We start from the raw sequence: 18,980 nt of genomic DNA, 5'->3' as shown, positions 1-18,980 counted from the left end.
ATAGGAACGATTCTATATACATTCACTGTACATCTCGGTCTCCCAAAAAAATAGTGTTCATAAATTGAGAAAATAACAACTTTTCCCTTGTTTTTAGGTAAGTATAATTAAATTATTTAATTTAATAAGTTAAAAAAAAAAAGACTTTCTAACTTTCTAACGCTGGTTTTTTTTTTTTCATTCTTCAAAAAAAAAAAAACGAGTCAATGTACTTCACTGTACCTCTCGGTCTCCCAAAAAAATAGGGTTCATAATTGGGAAAATAAATACTTTTCCCTTGTTTTTAGGTAAGTAATCTTCATTTACCAAAAATGCCTTTCAACAATCTTTTCTTCAAAAAAAAATAGGAACAATTCTATATACATTCACTCTACATTTCGGTCTCCCAAAAAAAATAGTGTTCATAAATTGATAAAATAACAAACTTTTCCCTTGTTTTTATGTAAGTATTATTTTTTTCCCATTCTTCAAAAAAAGAAAAAAAAAAACAAACGAGTCTATGTACATTCACTGTACATCTCGCTCTCCCAAAAAATAGGGTTCATAAATTGAGAAAATAAATACTTTTCCCTTGTTTTTACCAAAAATGCCTTTCAACAATCTTATCTTAAAAAAAAAAATAGGAACAAGTCTATATACATTCACTGTACATCTCAGTCTCCCAACAAAATTAGTGTTCATAAATTGAGAAAATAACAGACTTGTCCCTTGTTTTTAGGTAAGTATATTTAAATTATTTAATAAGTTTAAAAAAAAAAATACTTTCTAACTTTCTAACGTTGTTTTTTTTTTTTCCCATTCTTAAGAAAAAAAAAAAAAACCACAAACGAGTCTATGTACATTCATTGTACATCTCGCTCTCACAAAAAAATATGATTCATAAATTGAGAAAATAAATACTTTTCCCTTATTTTTAGGTAAGGAATCTTCATTTCCTAAGACTTTTCCCTTATTTTTCGGTTATTCATATATGAAAAAAAACAAACACATGCATTTGCACGTGTAACTTTACTAGTTTTTTATATAGGCAAGAGTTCTTTGTGGGGAGCGTATCCTTACGTGCATTCAAACCCATTGGGAGAGTACGCCGACATCAACAGGATGATCATTAGCCCCTTTCATGAAGGGGCAAGGTGGTCATTTTTGCCCCATGGTAGGACGCTCATTCCCCCCCACACAAGTCTTTCTTCCTTTTTTATATTTGTCAATAATGTACGGTAATGTGATTCCTTATTTTTCAATGAATCTTTCTATATTTTTAGGCCAAAGATTTCACATACAGTGGTGCAAGCATGCACAGTCATGTCCCCTCTCACATAGAGTTGGAAAAGTCATAAAATCCTCCACCCCTATTAAAGTTTCGAAAGTCATGTCCCCTCTCACAAGCACAGGTTACATAGCCATGTATGAAAATTGTCCCCATATTATTATGATTATTATTTGGGAAGAAAAAGATCTCTTCTTGGTGTTGTTTCCTATGCCTCCTCACAGGGCACTGTGAAATGACGTCTCTGCCCCTTGGGTAGATATCTAGGCGTGCTTCCCCCATTGGCCCAGATGCCTTTATAGAGACCATGCAGCCAAGTAGAGATCTCCTGTCCTATATTATTTAGGGAAAGAGAATGCTACATGGTCGCATGCTGTGCGTGGCCCCCTGTGCCCAAACACATGGCTGTAGGGGTGCAAGTTTGGCCATGTTGGCCCGAACAAGGCTTGGGCTAAAGATTTCTAGCCCTGAGGGCGGGTTAGGGTCAGAAATGCCTGGCCCTGAGTCAGGGTCGGGTTGGGTCCCGGTTGAGGCCTTGGGCTCGGCCCGACCTTGATTTTGGCCCTGATTTTTTACCCTGATTTTGGCCCTGATTTTGGCCCTGAACTTGGCCCTGATCTTGACCCTGATCTTGGCCCTGATCTTGACCCTGATGTTGACCTTGATCTTGGCCCTGATGTTGACCTTGATCTTGGCCCTGATCTTGGCCCTGAACTTGGCCCTGATTTTGGCCCTGATTTTGACCCTGATTTTGACCCTGATCTTGGCCCTGATCTTGACCCTGATTTTGATCCTTATCTTGGCCTTGATCTTGACCCTGATCTTGACCTTGATTTGCCCTGATTTTGACCCTGATCTTGGCCCTGATGATGACCCCTGATCTAGACCTTGATTTTGACCCTGATTATGTATAATGATAATATGATATTCTATTATATACGAAATTATTAATGTAACAAATAACAACTGATAAAGGTTCATAAATTAGACTTTTAAGTACATTATATATATTATATAAATAATATTATAATCTATAATCAGGATTGGGAAGGATTAATATGTAAATTCATTGAATAAATAAAAGGCTGAGAGAGTGAGTGACTGAGAGGTAATAGAGCCTTGAGTCATGATAAACTCGGCAAACGACCAACAGCAACAAGCCAACGAGGGACCAACGACAACGAGGGTCATAAATTGTTCAAGTCATATAATGTTATAAATACAATCATATTTATAACATTAAAAAATAAAAAAATGTGACTCATCTTGACAGAGTTTTACAAGGCTGACTCACTAGGTTTTTTTTGTTTTTTCTTGAAAGATAAGTCATGTCAAATAAGACATGATTTTCCTACTATATTAAAAAAAAAAAAAAAACACATAAAAAAGGTGAGAAGTCGAGAACCTTGATCTATAAGGCAATGCCTAGACAACAATGTCGTCGGTGAAGAATCAGAGCTTATCTACAATAAAATACTAAAATCAAACCGTGTCAATAGATAATTGAATTAATAAAATTGCGACTTAGGTCGATTCAGAACCATATATGGTTTAGCTCTAAACCTCTAGTGTTTTACTATAGTACTATACGTCTATACTCTATAGTCTATACCCATCAAGACATCAACCTCCATATCATCAGGAGAAATCGAGGACAGTAAGACATAGATGTTACTACTTACTAATGTTAGTATGTCACAGAAGCAAAGACCAAGAGTAAGAGAGAACTAATCATAAATGACCTAACTCAATAATTCTTTTTTTTTTTTTGGATTACAACAAAATCATCGATTCAAGGGAAAATAAAACTGACCAATATCGGGTCTGGTCATTTTCTAAGATTGACAACTGACGAATGTCCATGAGTCCATGACACTTGATCAGATTTTATAATTTTTTAATCAACTTGGGTGACTTATCTTGACCGAATCAAAACCTGGTTCAATTGTCCATGTATGATTTACATGTCAAATTTTAAAATGATCAGACCGATCGAAAACTCTCTTTTTTTTTTTAAAGAAACCAGTCCAGCAAATTTAACCATAGTTTATTTTAAAAACCCAAAGCAAGTGAAATCTTTTTTTATTGTTTTGGGCTTAAGCAAGTGAAGTCTTAAAATTTAAAACGAATCTCATTTTCCTAGCCTCTTCTTTTCCCATTTTATTCGAACCCTAGCAGACTAGCAGAGTAGTAGCCGCGGCCTTCCCCCAAACCCCAATCATCTTCTTATTCTTCTCCATCTCCGATCTACGATCGCCAGCGAATCTTCTTACAAGACTCAAAGCCTCAACTCCTCAACGGTGACGGCGACGGTGACAACTCTTTTCCTCCTCTTCTCCATCTCTGTTCGGTTGCAGCGACGACGACTCGGTTCCTCCTCTTCTTCTCCGTCTCCGTTCGGTTGCAGCGGCGACAACTCGGTTCCTCCTCTTCTTCTCCATTTCCGTTCGATTGCAGCGGCAGTTTCCTTAAGGATCCCTCCCTCGCCAACTTTCTCTTGCAGCAATTACATTCCTGTAAGAATCTCTTTCATTTCATTCAATTGTGCATTTAATTTATATCTGGTTCTCTAAGATGGGGAACGTGGTCTGTGAATCTGAATTTTTTATTTGTTTTTTCTCCCTTTTCTTGACTTTCATATAAAAATCTCTTTATTTATTTATTTATTTTTTGCAGTGTAGATCTGCTGCTACTACTCTAATAGGCTTGGTTTTCTCGGTTGCTAATACAAGAAGGTATAGCCGAAACCCCCTTGTATATTTTCTCTTTTCAGCTCTCGTGTTGCTTGTGAGTTGTGACAGCTTAATGTGACAGTTTAATAGATTAGAAAATTGTTTATTATGATATTTTGTACAATTTTTATCAGGGTCAGGGTCAGGGTCAGGGCTAGGGCCAGGGCCAGGGCCAGGGTCAGGGCCAATAGGCCAAGCCCGGCCCAATCAGGGCGGGCTTGGCCCGTCATGGTCAGGGTCAGGGTCAGGGTCAGGGTCATGGTTTTTAGGCCCCGAGTCAGGGTCAGGGCGGGTCTGGGCCGAGCTAAGGGGACTCAGGGTGGGCTAGGGTTTTAAAAAGCCCAACCCAACCCGACCCTGTTGCAGCCCTACATGGCCACGTGAAATGATCACCACTCCCCTAGGAAATTCTGCATTTTTATAAGGGTACGACGATCATTTTGCGCGACCCCATGTTTGGGTGTAGGTAGTGTTCTTTCTCCCATTTAATTAATTGGAGCAAGAATGCTAACTGGTGTTGAGCCTTGGTGTGTACCTGTGCCCAGATACAACTCAACGTATCCCTGATCCTTTTCGCCTTTCTAGGGGTGCGCCGATCTTTTCGCTCTAGGTGGGTGCATGTATACGTCGAGGCCAGCACCGATTAGCGTTCTTTCTCCCTTATTTAATGGGAAAAAAATCTCTACTTGGTGGTGTTTTCTATGCCTTCTCATATGGCACTGTGAGATGATGCCTTTGCCTCCTAGGTAGATACCCAAACATGTTTACCCAACGCTTGTGTAGAGACCATGCGATCAAGTAGAGATCTAGTGCCCTTATTTAATATATCTCTTTGGAAAAAGATATAATTCGTCATAACACTATAGCAGTCGAGTCTAAAAACCTAGTTGTCCACGTATGGTTTCAGCTCCTCTTTCACTATCTGTGAGATTGACTCATTTTTTCCCCTCCTTTTCAGAAACGTGTCTCTGCCTCTCCGGGTGGTTGTAGTGGTTCCACAAAGAGAGTGTGAAGACTGAAGAGTGCCTAAACGTAACAGCAGCTTCAATTTGGCCAAGATAGGGTCAGGGGCAAAAAAACCTAATAAGATATAGGTTGACGAGGGAGGGGCACTCTTGTAGGTGGTTTTGTTGTAACACAGACTTGGGATTTGAGACGCCCACGCCGCCCTGCAGGTCCTCCTGTCGCAGCCTTGGTAGTAGCAGCAACTCAACTGTCGTGAGTTTGTAACCCTAACGCCACCGGCTCATCTTGCACAGAAATGGTGAAATCGTACCTCAGATATGAGCCTGCGACGGTATTTGGTGTGGTAGTATCAGTGGATTCCAACATCAGTTACGACAGCACTGGAAAACACCTTCTCACACCTGCGCTCGAGAAGCTCGGTGTTTGGAACGTCAGGCAAGGCGTCTGCTCCAAAACCCTCTCCCCTTCTCCTTCCTCATCCGGCCCTTCCCTCGCCGTTACTTCCATTGCTTCCTCCCCTTCTTCTTTGGTGAGCAAAACCATTTCTATTCTTGTTCATGTATAATCTTAACTGTGAAATTTGTTTTGCTGCTGCTGCTTCTTCATGTATTCTTTATTTTCATTTATGTGCAAGATAATACTTCCCTCTGTATAGAAGAAATAGGGATTTTTCTTAGATTGCTGTTGTTATTTTTGGTAGATAGCGAGTGGTTATGCGGATGGGAGTATAAGGATTTGGGATATCATTAAAGGAACTTGTGATACCACCTTGAACGGCCATAAAGGTGCTGTCACTGCACTTCGTTACAATAAGCTTGGCTCCTTTCTCGCTTCCGGAAGCAAAGATAATGATATTATCTTATGGGATGTGGTGGGCGAGTCTGGACTTTTCCGTCTTCGTGGCCACCGGGATCAGGTCTTAATGTCTATCCCTTTTCTTATGTGTATTTATATGCTAGGAGTTGAACCTTTTCGTGAATGCTTGATTAAATTCCCAAGATTTTTTTTCTGATTCTTTCATCTGCACACTTTACATGCCTCCAGGTGACCGACCTTGTTTTCTTGGATTCGGGTAAAAAGCTTGTTAGTTCCTCCAAGGACAAATTTTTAAGAGTTTGGGATCTTGACACTCAGTATTGTATGCAAATAATCAGTGGTCATCACAGTGAAATTTGGTCCATTGATGTCGATACAGATGAGACATATTTGGTCACTGGATCTGCGGACCCAGAACTGCGGTTCTACACAATACATCATGAATTGGTGGACAGAGAACCTTCTTTAAATCCAGAGGGAACTGAAACTGTGAGTGGTGGAGACTCTGCTCGGAACAAGTGGGAAATCTTGAAGCTGTTTGGTGAAATCCAACGGCAGAGCAAGGATAGGGTTGCCACTGTGAGATTCAACAAATCTGGAAATCTACTTGCTTGTCAAGTGGCTGGGAAGATAGTAGAGATATTCCAAGTATTGGATGATGCTGAATCTAAACGTAAAGCTAAAAGGAGGATTCACCGGAAGAGGGAGAAGAAGTTGTCCAAAGGGGCTCCAGAGGCAACTGAAAATGGAGACTCAAACCCTGGACCAGGAGAGGAAGGAAGAGCTCCTGTTGTCATTGTTTCTGATGTATTTAAGCTTCTTCAGACATTGCGTGCTAGCAAGAAGATCTGCTCAATTTCTTTCTCTCCAGCAACCCCAAAGAGTTCACTGGCTTCTCTGGCATTGTCTTTGAACAACAATTTGTTAGAGGTTTATTCGATTGACAGCAGCACAGCAAGTAAAACCCTTGCTATTGAACTTCCGGGGCATCGTTCTGATGTTAGAAGTGTCATTCTTAGCTCAGATGACACTCTCATGATGTCAACTAGTCACAATACTGTAAAGATTTGGAATCCAAGTACTGGTTCATGCCTTCGGACTATTGATTCTGGGTATGGTTTGTGTGGCTCATTTGTTCCTGGCGACCGTCATGCACTTGTTGGAACCAAAAGCGGAACATTAGAAATCATAGACATTGGTAGTGGTACTTGCATGGAAGTAGTGGAGGCTCATGGTGGCTCTGTGCGGTCAATTGCTATGACTCCAGATGGAAGTGGTTTTGTGACAGGAAGTGCAGACCATGATGTTAAATTCTGGGAGTATCAACTCATGCAAAAGCCTGGTCAAGTGCGTCCTTTTGCCTTTTTCCCTCTCTTTTTTATGCGTCATTTTCAGCTTGAAATTTTGTTGCTTATTCTTATTACTTGGCAGATACAGAGAATGAACCGCCTTCTCTTTGTAGCCAAGAAATTGTCCCACTAGGAGTGAGCTACACAAATTTTATTCTGCCATATAGATGGCCATGCCTCCTTTTAACTCCTTACTGATCAAAATTCTTTGTTTCATTCACATCACGAAAACTCGAGTCCCTTTTTTCCTATCTATCTCCTTTTAGCATCTTTGACTATCACGATGTCATTCCTTGCTGGTGCATTAATTGGTCTATGCCAGTGAACGATCTCAATTAACTCTGCCACATCTTGTCTCCTATTGCCTTTTATAAAATTTTTTTGTTATTTATTTATTTATTTTTTTTTCTGTGTTTTATTTGAAGGAGGAACTTTCTGCAGTAATTCTTTGAATGTAGTAATATTTGAAAGATTTGTTTACAAATTCTGACAAGAGATTAATTTAACCTCTGCATTAGTTTTATATGATACTTGATTTGTGTCTCCCGACGTCATGATATGGTTTCCTATTTTTAACATGTTTATTCCCCTTCCCATCCTTCCAACAGGACTCTAAACACCTAACTGTGACCAACATAAGGACTTTGAATATGAAGGATGATGTTCTTGTGGTTGCTATTAGCCCTGATGCTAAATTCATTGCTGTTGCCCTTTTAGATTGCACAGTCAAGGTAAATTATAAAAGTTTTATACTATAGGTGAACTTGGGCTCTTGTATTCCCTTATTCTTTTGTCTTGCATTATTCACATATTGCTTTCTTTCCTACTTTTTGGTTAATAAAGTTCCCTTTTACTGATAAATTACCTTGCTACTCCTTTGTTTCATCCGAATTATTGCTTATCTGAATTTTATGGTAAGACAGAGGAAGAGAAAAGGTTTGTCATCTTTATGACATTGTGAGCAAGGTTTAAAGTATTGGTATCGTGTATCGTATCGAAAGGGTGATTTTAAGAGACATATTGTATCATTGTATCGGAGATACTTAGCGTACGCTACAGATAAACATGGAAACGGTCAAGATACGCATGGAAATACACTTTTGGAGCAAAAACTATAAATAAGCATTATATAACATGTATCATGCATCAATACTAAAATGGAGAACAGCGTATAACGAGACAAAAGACTTTCATCGATTTGAGTACAAATCCTTGCAAATGATCTTGTTTAATGTGTCTACTAACTTAGTTTTGCCTAAATCTATCGATTTATAGCAAAAAATAGGACTAAAAACCATGATTTAAACACAATGATCAAGTTTTTCAGAAACCTACCTTTTTCATATCTGATCTCAAAAACAAAATCATAATCTGATAGTCACATGGGCCTTTAATGGGTGTATCAACGTGTATCAGTTGGTATTGACCATACTTACCGATACTCCTACAGAACCTTTAATGTAAGTATCGGTCCATATCGTATCTCAGTCCATATAGGCCAATACAATACGATACCAATCGTGACATTAATGTAGTCCTAGATAGACAAAGGTCTTACTAGGAGCCAAGTGAATCAGAATCTTCAAAACCTGCTGGCCGATTGGGACAGGGTTGGAAATTCTGGACAGAATTAGGGTAGGGTTTAGGTAAAGTGAATGGGATTTTATTTGGTAAAGGTAGGCAGGGTTGTGGGAGTTTAATGGTATAGGTTTTGGAGGATCTGGATGAAAATTTGAATTTTATGAAATTAGGGTTTCAGGTTTGGGTTTGTGAGTGAGGGAGTGAGGTAGTTTTTAGGGTTTGTAATGGGAGTTTAGGGCTAGGGTTCTGGTTGAGTTTCCCAATGATGGGGAAGGACACTTGATCAGAATATGGGGTTGAATGGATGGGTAGAAGTGTCTGATCTAGAAATTCTAGGGTTTAATGGAAGGATGGGGGAGAGGTTGCTGTCGAGTGTTAGGGGGAGGGTGAAGATGCTGTGGATGAAGTTTGGTTATAATTGATGGAAGGAATTGGGCTGGACAGGGTTTAGATGAAGCTAGGGTTATGGGAATCGATTATGGGGATGTAGACTTAGGTTGGAGGATGAGGAAAAGAAAGGTAGTTGTAGGAAAATTTAAATAATTTACTGGTTTTGCAGGTTCTTCAATGGCAGCTTGAAGATAAGCTTGAGGAGGACCTCCCGATCTTAACAGATGCAAGGAGTCGATCGGAGTCCACCAATCCCTCCACCTTGATATGACTCACAAGGTCTCCTTGATATTACCCTCAAGGTCTCCTTGATATTACCCACAAGGAACACTCTCAAAGAGCAAGCAACAACTTTCATGGCAGCAGCAATAAAAAATGATTTTTTAAAGTCTGAAAAATTCTGTGGAGGAGCCTCCCACGTTTTATTAATATAATAGGCCTAAGGGCCTAATTCCTAAACCAAATCTGATTCCCTCTCTCTCTTCAGAAATCGTGGAGAGGTGGGAATAAACAACTTAAAAGCAATTAAAACACTTGAAATCTAAAAGATTCCTAAGTGGCCAATAGGATATAAGATCGCTGTATAGTTGTCAGGGCTTCATGGCGATCCAAGTCGGTGGAGGGGTGTCACGTCGATATATCGACATGTCGCCCGCCATGGCGATCATGTCGACCATGTTTTATTTTTTATTCTCTATTTTTAAAGTCATTTAGTATGCTATAATATATACCCTATAACATCAAAAAATCAACATGCAAGTGTACTACTAATATACTATGGTTTAATTCATGAAAGTGTAATATCCATTAGTGTATATGGAAGTATGAAAACATAGATTAGCCTATCAAATAGTTGAAAGCAATAGTCTGTGTGTGTGTATGTGTGGCTGTGTGCAAGGTACGAAGAAGAAAAAATTAAAAAAAACACCTTCTCTGTGACTGTGCAAGCCTGCAACTGCAAGGTAAGAAGAAGAAGAAAAAAAAGAGAGAACTACTGGCTGTAATAAATCCCTCCCCCCCCCCCCCCGGTCTGTCTCTTGACTCTCTCCCTGTCTCTATTTGTGTATTTGTGGCTGTGTGCAAGGCAAGAAGAAGAATAAAAAACACCTTCTCTGTCTATGTGCAAGCTTGCACCTGTAAGGCAAGAAGAAGGAGAGAAAAAAAAAAAAAAAACTGAGGTCTGTGACTTTGTGCAAGCCTGCAACTGCAAGGCAAGAAGAACTGAAGAAGAAGAAGTTAAGAAGACGAAGAAATGAGAAGAAGAACTGAAGAAGAAGGATCGAGTTGCCGGAGGACTGGGAGGAGATTGGAGAAGAAGAACTAAATAAATAAAAAAAAAAATTAATTACTTGGAGGTTGCCGGAAGGGTTCGAACTTGCCGAGAGTTGCAGGAACTGAAGCTTCAGTTCTTCTTCTTCTCACTTCTACGTCTTCTTCAGTTCTTCTTCTTCTTCTTTTCACTTCTTCGTCTTCTTAACTCCTTCAGTCTTTGTGTCTCTGTCTCACGAACTCTCTCCTCTGTCTCGACCTTTCACTTTATGATTTCTAAAATCTCCCAAATTCCAATTCCAATTAGTAATAGTGTTTCAAAATTAGGGTATAGTACTATAGTGTACTATTTAATGGTTTTAATTTTTTTATGTTAATGTGTCCAATACAAATCAAGGAAAAAGCATTTAATCTCTTAAATGGTTTTAAAAAAATAAAAATAAAAACCTAAGTTTTATACACTAATATCGATTGATATGCCGATATATCGTGGTATGGCGTCCATGGCGGCACCATGGTGACGCCATGGAGGTCATATCGGGCGATATTTGTACATCATCCATGTCGAAGCTCGATATGCTTGCTTCTCCAGCACCAGGACGCCATGGCATTGCCATGACAACTATGCTAACAACCAATATGAACATTTCACTTAAATTGAACCAAGTATGAACCGGTTCAATTAAGTTTACAATTAAGCAGAAAAAAAAAAAACTATGCATAGAATGCAGAAAATTAAAACTAAGGCTAAAATAACTAAGTATAAAACTAGTCTAAGGCTCCAACACTAGGCCCTATGATTAGGGCAGCTTGTCTTCCTTGCGGATGCTTGGATCTGCATCAGACATACAACTTTCTAAAAAAGATACTCATCGTATCGGTATCGACTGATATGATACGACACAGGCTGATACTTTAAACCATGAATTTGAGATTAAATTTTACTCGACAAGTTACTTTTATCCTTTAGTCCCCCCCTCAAAAAAATAAAAACAAATAAATAAATAAAAGAGAGTTAACCTTCGTGTAATTAAGAATATTTACAATTTGCCAGTGATGTTTCCACACTTTTCACCCCCTTTTTTCCCTTCCCTATATTTATCGACTTGTCAAATTTAATAATAGAACCTTCTGCGTGGGTAACATTGAACGGGGAAATCTATGATTCAACTAATGTAGAGTGAAACCTCTCTCCAATCATACTCCTGAAAGTTATGGAGTATGATTGTTGGTTTTTGTTATGCTATCTGTGGTGCATCAATTTGGTTATGGCCTCCACTTACGGTTCAGAATTTTGGTTCCAATCCTAGTTGAAGCCGTAACTTTTTGGGTTTCTACCAAAAGCCTACACATTTCGGTTGATGGATTTGTTTGTACATTTTGTTGTCAAGTAGTCATATTTTGGCCCGAAACTTCAGGGACACTCTAATTAAACATCTTTAAACATATTGAAACCTTTATATTGTAGGAAAACATACCCAAAATGGTAGTTTGCTTTTGGACCTTAGGTTGTTAGTGTATGCATTACACTGCTGGATACTTTCTCTACTATAGTTTATTCTACACATAATTTAGTATTAAAACACACAATTCAAATCATCAAAAAAAAACAAAGAAAAACAAAAAACATACAATTCAATTAGAACAACTCAAACATGCATTAGGAATGAAGAAAAATCATTTGTACACACAAGTAGTCAAATACAACAATTGCTCCGACTCTATTTTAGTAACTCATAATTTCGGGGCCCTCAAATCCACTAGAAGTATGTTGCCGCTAATGAAACTGTTCCTCCAATTCTATCGTAAAAGATGGTTATGTACTTATGTCATGGTATGCCTGGAGAAACGACGATCGAAGTCCAACACAACAACTTCATGTGTGTAATCGCCAACAGACTCTAGGTAACCCAACCTTGGATATTGATCACCAAGTTGAGAATATGATGCAAATATGGACCCACTAAAGTTGCTTAGTGGATAGGGTGGATATGGTTGCTAGGGAAGCTGGGTATGAGAAGATGCTATCTAAAAAAGAAGACCCACCTTGTGATTGACGTTCATAGGTAGTGGGAATGAAGCAGATGACGTATAGTGATCACAACCACCGTACCGACCATCCATGACAGTGGAGCCCTCTGTAGAAAATGAGGGTTCATTCCATTGTCCTGTCTGTCCATACCCATCATATACACTACTCCCCTCTATGCTCAGGCCTTCACGTGTGTTAGACAAGCTCGTAACATCTATCTCCAAGCTATCCTCCACATCTGGTTTGAACCGACGGTGTGGGCCTCTCGAGTAACCTGAACGTGTAGGGGCATCTGCACTATGATCGACATCCTCTCTAGAATGATCGAACTAAGGAGATTCTTTGAATTGAATAGACTCCAACTTAGCTCCACTTCTGCCTAGTCGTACTCTCGGAGGGATGCAATCTATCACCCTCATCACCACCACCATCATCATCATTGTCACCATTGGCATCATCTCCATCAACAGACAAAATGGTATACCATGTACTAGTGTGGCCATTAGAATACGAGTAGTCAATGTCATCATCCCCACTAGGTTGGGACTCAAAAGGTTAAGGTGTTTGTGAGTGAACTCGACCCTCTTGAGAACCCATAAATTTGTTGACATCTGCACCCATCTGACTAGCAATCTCGGGGTTGGGCCTACCACTAGGTTGATCCAATACGGGGTCATCTTCATGTAAATCCTCTTGGAAGATGTTTCTGAGCTCGATTGGATCTTTATCATTCTCCATGCCCATGCATATGTACTCTATCTTCAGCTTCATGCAGTAGTGCACATACATTAAGTGCTCCAACCGTTTGTGACCTAATTGGTTCAGCCTCTTGGAGTGGATAAGTGAATGTAATCTAGTTGCTCTCACATCCATAGGCGGAACATGTCTGAGAGAGCACCTTAATAGCAATCTTCCTCAAGTAAGGTGCATCACTCCCATATAACACCCACCATTCACCTGCAATAGATTATTTTGGTAAGTGATTGACTGATTGTACTTTGTCCATACTTATATGAATCAAACTAAGAAACTAAGTTAATTAGCTTACCGAGAGCAGTAGTATCTCGACCGGACTTTGCAGCTGCACGACCGAAAATCCCATATGAATCCTTGAAGTTCTTTATCTATGCCCATTTCAAACATTGGTAAGTTGGCATCAATACTCAATCAAGTAATTACATTGATTATAAGTGCTTAATAAATTACAAGTCTCACTTCACTATTGCACTTGGACTGTATAGATGGATTTGGCTCTAGCTTGGCCACTACCTCTTGTACTTCATCTATCGACTCTTGATTCATCCCAAGTATGTGCTTGTATTGGTACTTAGATTGAGATAATAGGCTGGAAATGATATAAAGCACTTGTCAATGCTTATGGAGATGTAAATGGAAAGTTATTTGACTTAAGGACTTAGGTAGATGAAAAAAAAAAGACTCACCAGCCTTATGCAGTGGATGCATAAGTTTCTTTTCTCAATGATCTTGTATAATCTAAAGGTAGCTCCTGCCTCCATGTGGTATCGCTGCCGCCACGTGGTCCTTCATCATTTGCACTTCAACATACAAGTGTGGCAAGATAGGCTTCTTCTCATAGTCGACTATCCTCAACACCTTTACCAATGGCTCTCGTAATATAACAATCTTCTTCAAGTCGTGCAAGCACTGGTCACTGGATATGGTCGTTTGGGCTGCTCTACCTCCCTGAGAACCCGACTCCTTCCAACTAAACAACTTCTCTGAAGCAAACATAGACTTGAGTCCAACCTTCTTTGTCTCAAAGTTCTTCAGGGCAACGTAGTTCGTGGCGAATCAAGTAATGCCAAGCCTCACCAAATCCCCACCACATTTGGTAGTCAGCAATTGTAGTGCATGTTGATAATTGTACACAAATGTGGTCACTTGTCTTGCCCTCGACTACTACTTTGTACCAAGGACTTCTTCCCCATGTCCTTCAGCATGAGTTCAATGGAATGGGCTGCAGATCTGATGCGGGTCCGGGGTTCCAATTACCTGACTTGGATCGCTTGTGGGACCACTGAGTAACAAAAGTCCAAATAATAGGAAAATGGCAATTTTGTAATAACCAGAATTTTATAAGGTTTAAATTGGTAGTTAAAGAAGAGAGGACCTAATAGGGATTAGTATTTATTTGTCAAGGACATACTTGGAAGGGTATGTAAAATATGGACTAGGTGGAATAAAGGGGGAAAGGAGGGGTATTATGGGAAAGGGGGTAATAGGACCAAGAAATAAGGAATCATGAAGGTTATCTTCTTCAACCTTCGAACTTCAAACAGGGCGGTAGAACCAGTCTAGGTTTCGGGTGATCGAACTCACCTAGCAGGTTAAAATTAATTCCAAATTCCAGGCAAGGGAAGTACTCTAATATTCTACCGTTTGTAAGTCATGGCAGCTCCATGGATCCACAACTAACTGAGATTTAAATCTCTGAATAGTGAATATATCTCTGGCTTTGATTGGAATCTCATGATAAAATGGGCTTTTGGAATGAGATTCAAGGGCTCGAGTTGCCCTAGGGTGGACACCTCCCGCCTTAAAACTTTGGCGGAAAGAACCATTATCCAGGGAGTTCATAGATGATGATATATAGGGCGGCAAGTGTCGCCCATGGCAGGAACAAGGAACGGAACAGAATAGGAAAAGACAGAAATAAAGAGAGAGAACAAGGAGAAAAGAAAATAACTGATTGACAAGGTGGGGGGGGGGGGAGAGAGAGGAATTATGTCATCGAGTATGAAACCATTCTTTGATTGGTATCTGAAGAGCTCCAACATGAGTTATCAGCAATTAGCTTTTGTTAAGGACTTTGATGTTTTCCATTTTATGATTGGTTCTACTATATGGTTTCAACGTCTTGTCAGAATTCAATTGGTTAATATGGTTTTGACTGGTGCTTGAAGAAAAATAAACATGGAAATATCTAATGGCTTTGTTTTGTTAAAGCTCTCTCTGGCATAGTTCTTAATCTTGGTTTCAACAGAAACTGAGACGAAACCTTGAGTCGATACTGACTAGTAACCAGTTTCGACCAGTGTTGACCAAAAAATACCAAGTTTCGACCAGCCCTCCATGACATGTTGAGTTTTGGCCAGAAATTACCAGGTTTCGGTCGAATCCTGGGAAATCTCGGTTTCATCCAGGTTCAAAACCGGCCTCGAAATCGAGATTTAGAACCTTGCTCTCTGGTGGAAGCAAGAGAGTTTAAGCTTTTCATAAATCTCTTGTTGGGTCAGTTAATTAACCTAAACCCTGATGAGGACAATGCTGTTTGTGACACCATTGTACTGAATATCAGGCATTGCGATACTATTGTGCAAAATATCAGGTATTGTGGCAGGAGTCTCTTCCGCTTTATTCTAAGCTTTGAGAGGGAACCCTTTAGAATTTTGAAATGTGGAAGCAGGAGAATGCATTGTTCTGAAATCCTAAGTGGTCAACAATCAACGATGCAATGGTGGGTGTTCACAAACAATTCTTGCATTTCTAGATGATCAGATGATGTGTATATCTGGCTGATGGATTGTTCAGTCCTAACATTCTGATTATTCAGATCATTCAAACAGGGTGGTTGGATCAGCAGGCCTGCGGTTGGAGTGTAAGTCATACTTTAAGAAATGCTACAGAAAGCTTACTCTTGGAGAGATTCAAAATCAATTGTATCAACTACACGTAATGCTATTCTGGCTATTGTTGTTGATAACAGTGTCTCATTTCTAGAACTGAATGGTTTAGTAAGTAGTAACAGGATAACTTTTTCTTGGTATTTTTAATGAACATTTTCATTTTTTCCATTCATTTTTTTTGGGTGGGGGGGGGGGGATGCTCACTACGAGACATACTCCTTTTCACAATTTCCACGTGGAACATGTAAATCTGAATCTATGTAAATACTAGCATTTTTTGTATACCTCAATGCAATGGAAGGGCAAACCGCTTAATAAAAAACACTAGGGTTATTGGTGACTGTACTGACACAGTCTATACCAACCCTTTGCAGGTTTTCTTTCTGGATTCACTGAAGCTTTTTCTGACATTGTATGGTCACAAGCTTCCTGTGCTGTGCATGGACATTTCATCAGATGGAGATCTCATAGTCAGCGGTTCTGCAGACAAAAATTTGAAAATTTGGGGTTTGGATTTTGGTGATTGTCACAAATCCATTTTTGCTCATGCTGACAGGTCTTTTTTATTATTTTTGGTATAAAAAAGTGTTGGCTATTGATATATCATAGATATAGTGGAACTGATGTTGGAATTCTGATTAACTCTTTTCCATGGCAGTGTTATGGCAGTGCAATTTGTTGGCAATACCCATTATATGTTTAGTGTTGGGAAAGATCGGCTTGTAAAGTATTGGGATGCTGACAAATTTGAGTTGCTTTTAACTCTTGAGGGGCATCATGCTGAAGTGTGGTGTCTCGTGGTCAGCAACCGTGGTGATTTTGTCATCACAGGTTCTCATGACCGATCAATACGTCGTTGGGATCGTACCGAAGAACCCTTCTTTATTGAGGTAGTGCATTTTTGTATCTGTGGCTGTACTGATCTATTGTTTCACGTGTGGATGTGTTTACATCTCTCTTAGGTGAATGATGACATTTGAGTAGTGAGATTGCATTTTGATTATTTGGAACTGTAATATTTTTTTTTATCACTGTGGGATGCAACTTTTGGATATGCAGGAAGAGAAGGAGAAAAGATTGGAAGAAATGTTTGAGGCTGACGTTGATAGTTCATTTGAAAGTAGGCATGCACTTAGGGAAGTACTTCCGGAGGAGGGAGCTGTAGGGTTAGCAGGGAAGAAGACTCGAGAAACCCTCACTGCGACTGACTTAATTATTGATGCACTAGACATGGCGGAGGAAGAATTAAAGCGGATGGCTCAGCACAAGGTATCTAAGATCTTTGTCTCAGATTTTGTTTTCTTGGTCGACCTTTCTAGTTCTTACTTGTTACATATAACTAATCTATTAAAAATATGTGGCATCATGTCATTGTTCTGCTTAATGTAATCAAAGCAAGATACAGGATGAATAAACTCGTATTGCAAATCTCTGTGGCATCATGTGGTTGTTCTGCTTAGCTGCTTCTACTCCTATGCCTAGAAAATTTCCTCAAGAGTGGGGAAGTAATTGATTTTGCAGATGAGCAATGACTTGCCAAGTTGATGTTTTGGGTTCTTCAACGGTAAATTCATGGGAGACAGAGACTGAACTTGCGGAGGCAGATACCTTCTTGTGCCTGAAGAAAATGATAAAGTGAGAAGGTTACACCTGAAGGAGACAATAAAATGAGAAGGTTGAGTATTGAAGCCGGAAATTGGAATACCTATCTGTGGATTTGTAGAATCTTTTAGTGCCTGATAAGTTTTTGAATTTTGATTTTATGGAGATATATGGTACACATGGTGTTGGATGTCTCTGTTGATCCTCACATTATAGGATCTGGAGGATAACTTCTATTTGTGCTTTTAATAACCGAGTTCTTTAGGAAAATAGATCTTGCAGATAAAGAATGAGAACTCGGTATTTTGGGTTCTTCAATGAAACTTACGGAGAGAGTTTCTATCTGCACTTTATGAGTGATGCATGTCTTGAAACAATAGTTGCAGCAGTCTTCTATAAATCTTTTGGATTTAAATGGCAGTTATCAACTGGAAAATAAAAGCTCATCAAGCTTCCCGTTCATAGCTCCAAGAGACGTGAAAGTCATCTGTATCTTGGTGATTGATTATTTTTCTATGTAATGATAGGTGGGAAGTTTAAGAATGGTTGTGTGCATCTATAAATGTTTCCTCATGGTGGTACAGTCTGATTTATTTTGATGTTTATGTCTATATTTATGTATTTTTATTTATAGTTGGGACCTTGGGGGTAAGGGGGAGAGAGAAAAGGTGGAGGGATGGGGGTTGGAGGATGTATCATTGCAGAATTGCACATACATTTCCCTCCATGATAAGAGAACTAGCAAGGCAGTAGAGAGATTAGTTCCCTTCTCCCCCCACCCCCCCCAAAGAAAAAAAAAAAAAAAAAAGGGAAAATTTCACGGACACCCCCTGAAAGTATCCAATATCTCATGAACTTACCAAACTTGGTCAAAATGGCAAACTTCCCCCTGTCGTTAAGCAGGGTGACGCCCCCAAGATAAAATGTCGATTTTACCCTCTTGGAAAAATTACTAGGGCAAGGCTGTCCTTTTTCCTCCTCTTCTTCTTCTTCCTCCCTGTTTCCTTCATCGTTCAATTTCCCGGCGACTTTTGCTGTAATACAACAATTTTTTTCAGTTGGACCTGCTACTTTTCCTCCATCCGAGCACTCCAAGGTTGGCTTCTCCCTGAAAATTTCCTGAACCTGTAGTTACCTGACATCGTTTTTCTTGTTTTCTTTTGAAACCATGGAAGATCTGACTTTTTTAAGGTATTAGTGGAGTTGTTCTTTAGAATGCAGGGATTTTCTATTTTTGTGAGCTTTTTTTCTCCTTCTCTTGTTTATTTATTTTTATTGATTCTTCCCGTTGGAGCGCGAAGAACAGAACCTCTGTTTCATGTTGTTGTT

The 18,980-nt window shown here is 39.4% G+C and overlaps 1 protein-coding gene across 1 annotated transcript in view; it reads left to right on the top strand.

The window, feature by feature from the left end:
* The first annotated feature begins 5,136 nt into the window (after positions 1-5,136).
* LOC122651542 (WD repeat-containing protein 3) overlaps positions 5,137-18,980 on the top strand; it is a 29,549-nt gene continuing 15,705 nt past the window's right edge. Inside the window, exons 1-7 of the mRNA XM_043844958.1 lie at positions 5,137-5,494; positions 5,666-5,881; positions 6,010-7,128; positions 7,739-7,861; positions 16,424-16,605; positions 16,708-16,939; positions 17,109-17,320. Of these exons, the coding sequence (XP_043700893.1) occupies positions 5,261-5,494; positions 5,666-5,881; positions 6,010-7,128; positions 7,739-7,861; positions 16,424-16,605; positions 16,708-16,939; positions 17,109-17,320 (2,318 nt within the window). The 5' untranslated portion in view covers positions 5,137-5,260. The remainder of the gene's footprint in view (positions 5,495-5,665; positions 5,882-6,009; positions 7,129-7,738; positions 7,862-16,423; positions 16,606-16,707; positions 16,940-17,108; positions 17,321-18,980) is intronic.

Source organism: Telopea speciosissima, chromosome 2, assembly GCF_018873765.1.
Source record: "Telopea speciosissima isolate NSW1024214 ecotype Mountain lineage chromosome 2, Tspe_v1, whole genome shotgun sequence".
Classification (NCBI taxonomy): Eukaryota; Viridiplantae; Streptophyta; class Magnoliopsida; order Proteales; family Proteaceae; genus Telopea; species Telopea speciosissima.
Note: the sequence above shows the minus strand (reverse complement) of the source record. Positions and strands in the feature narration are given on the sequence as shown.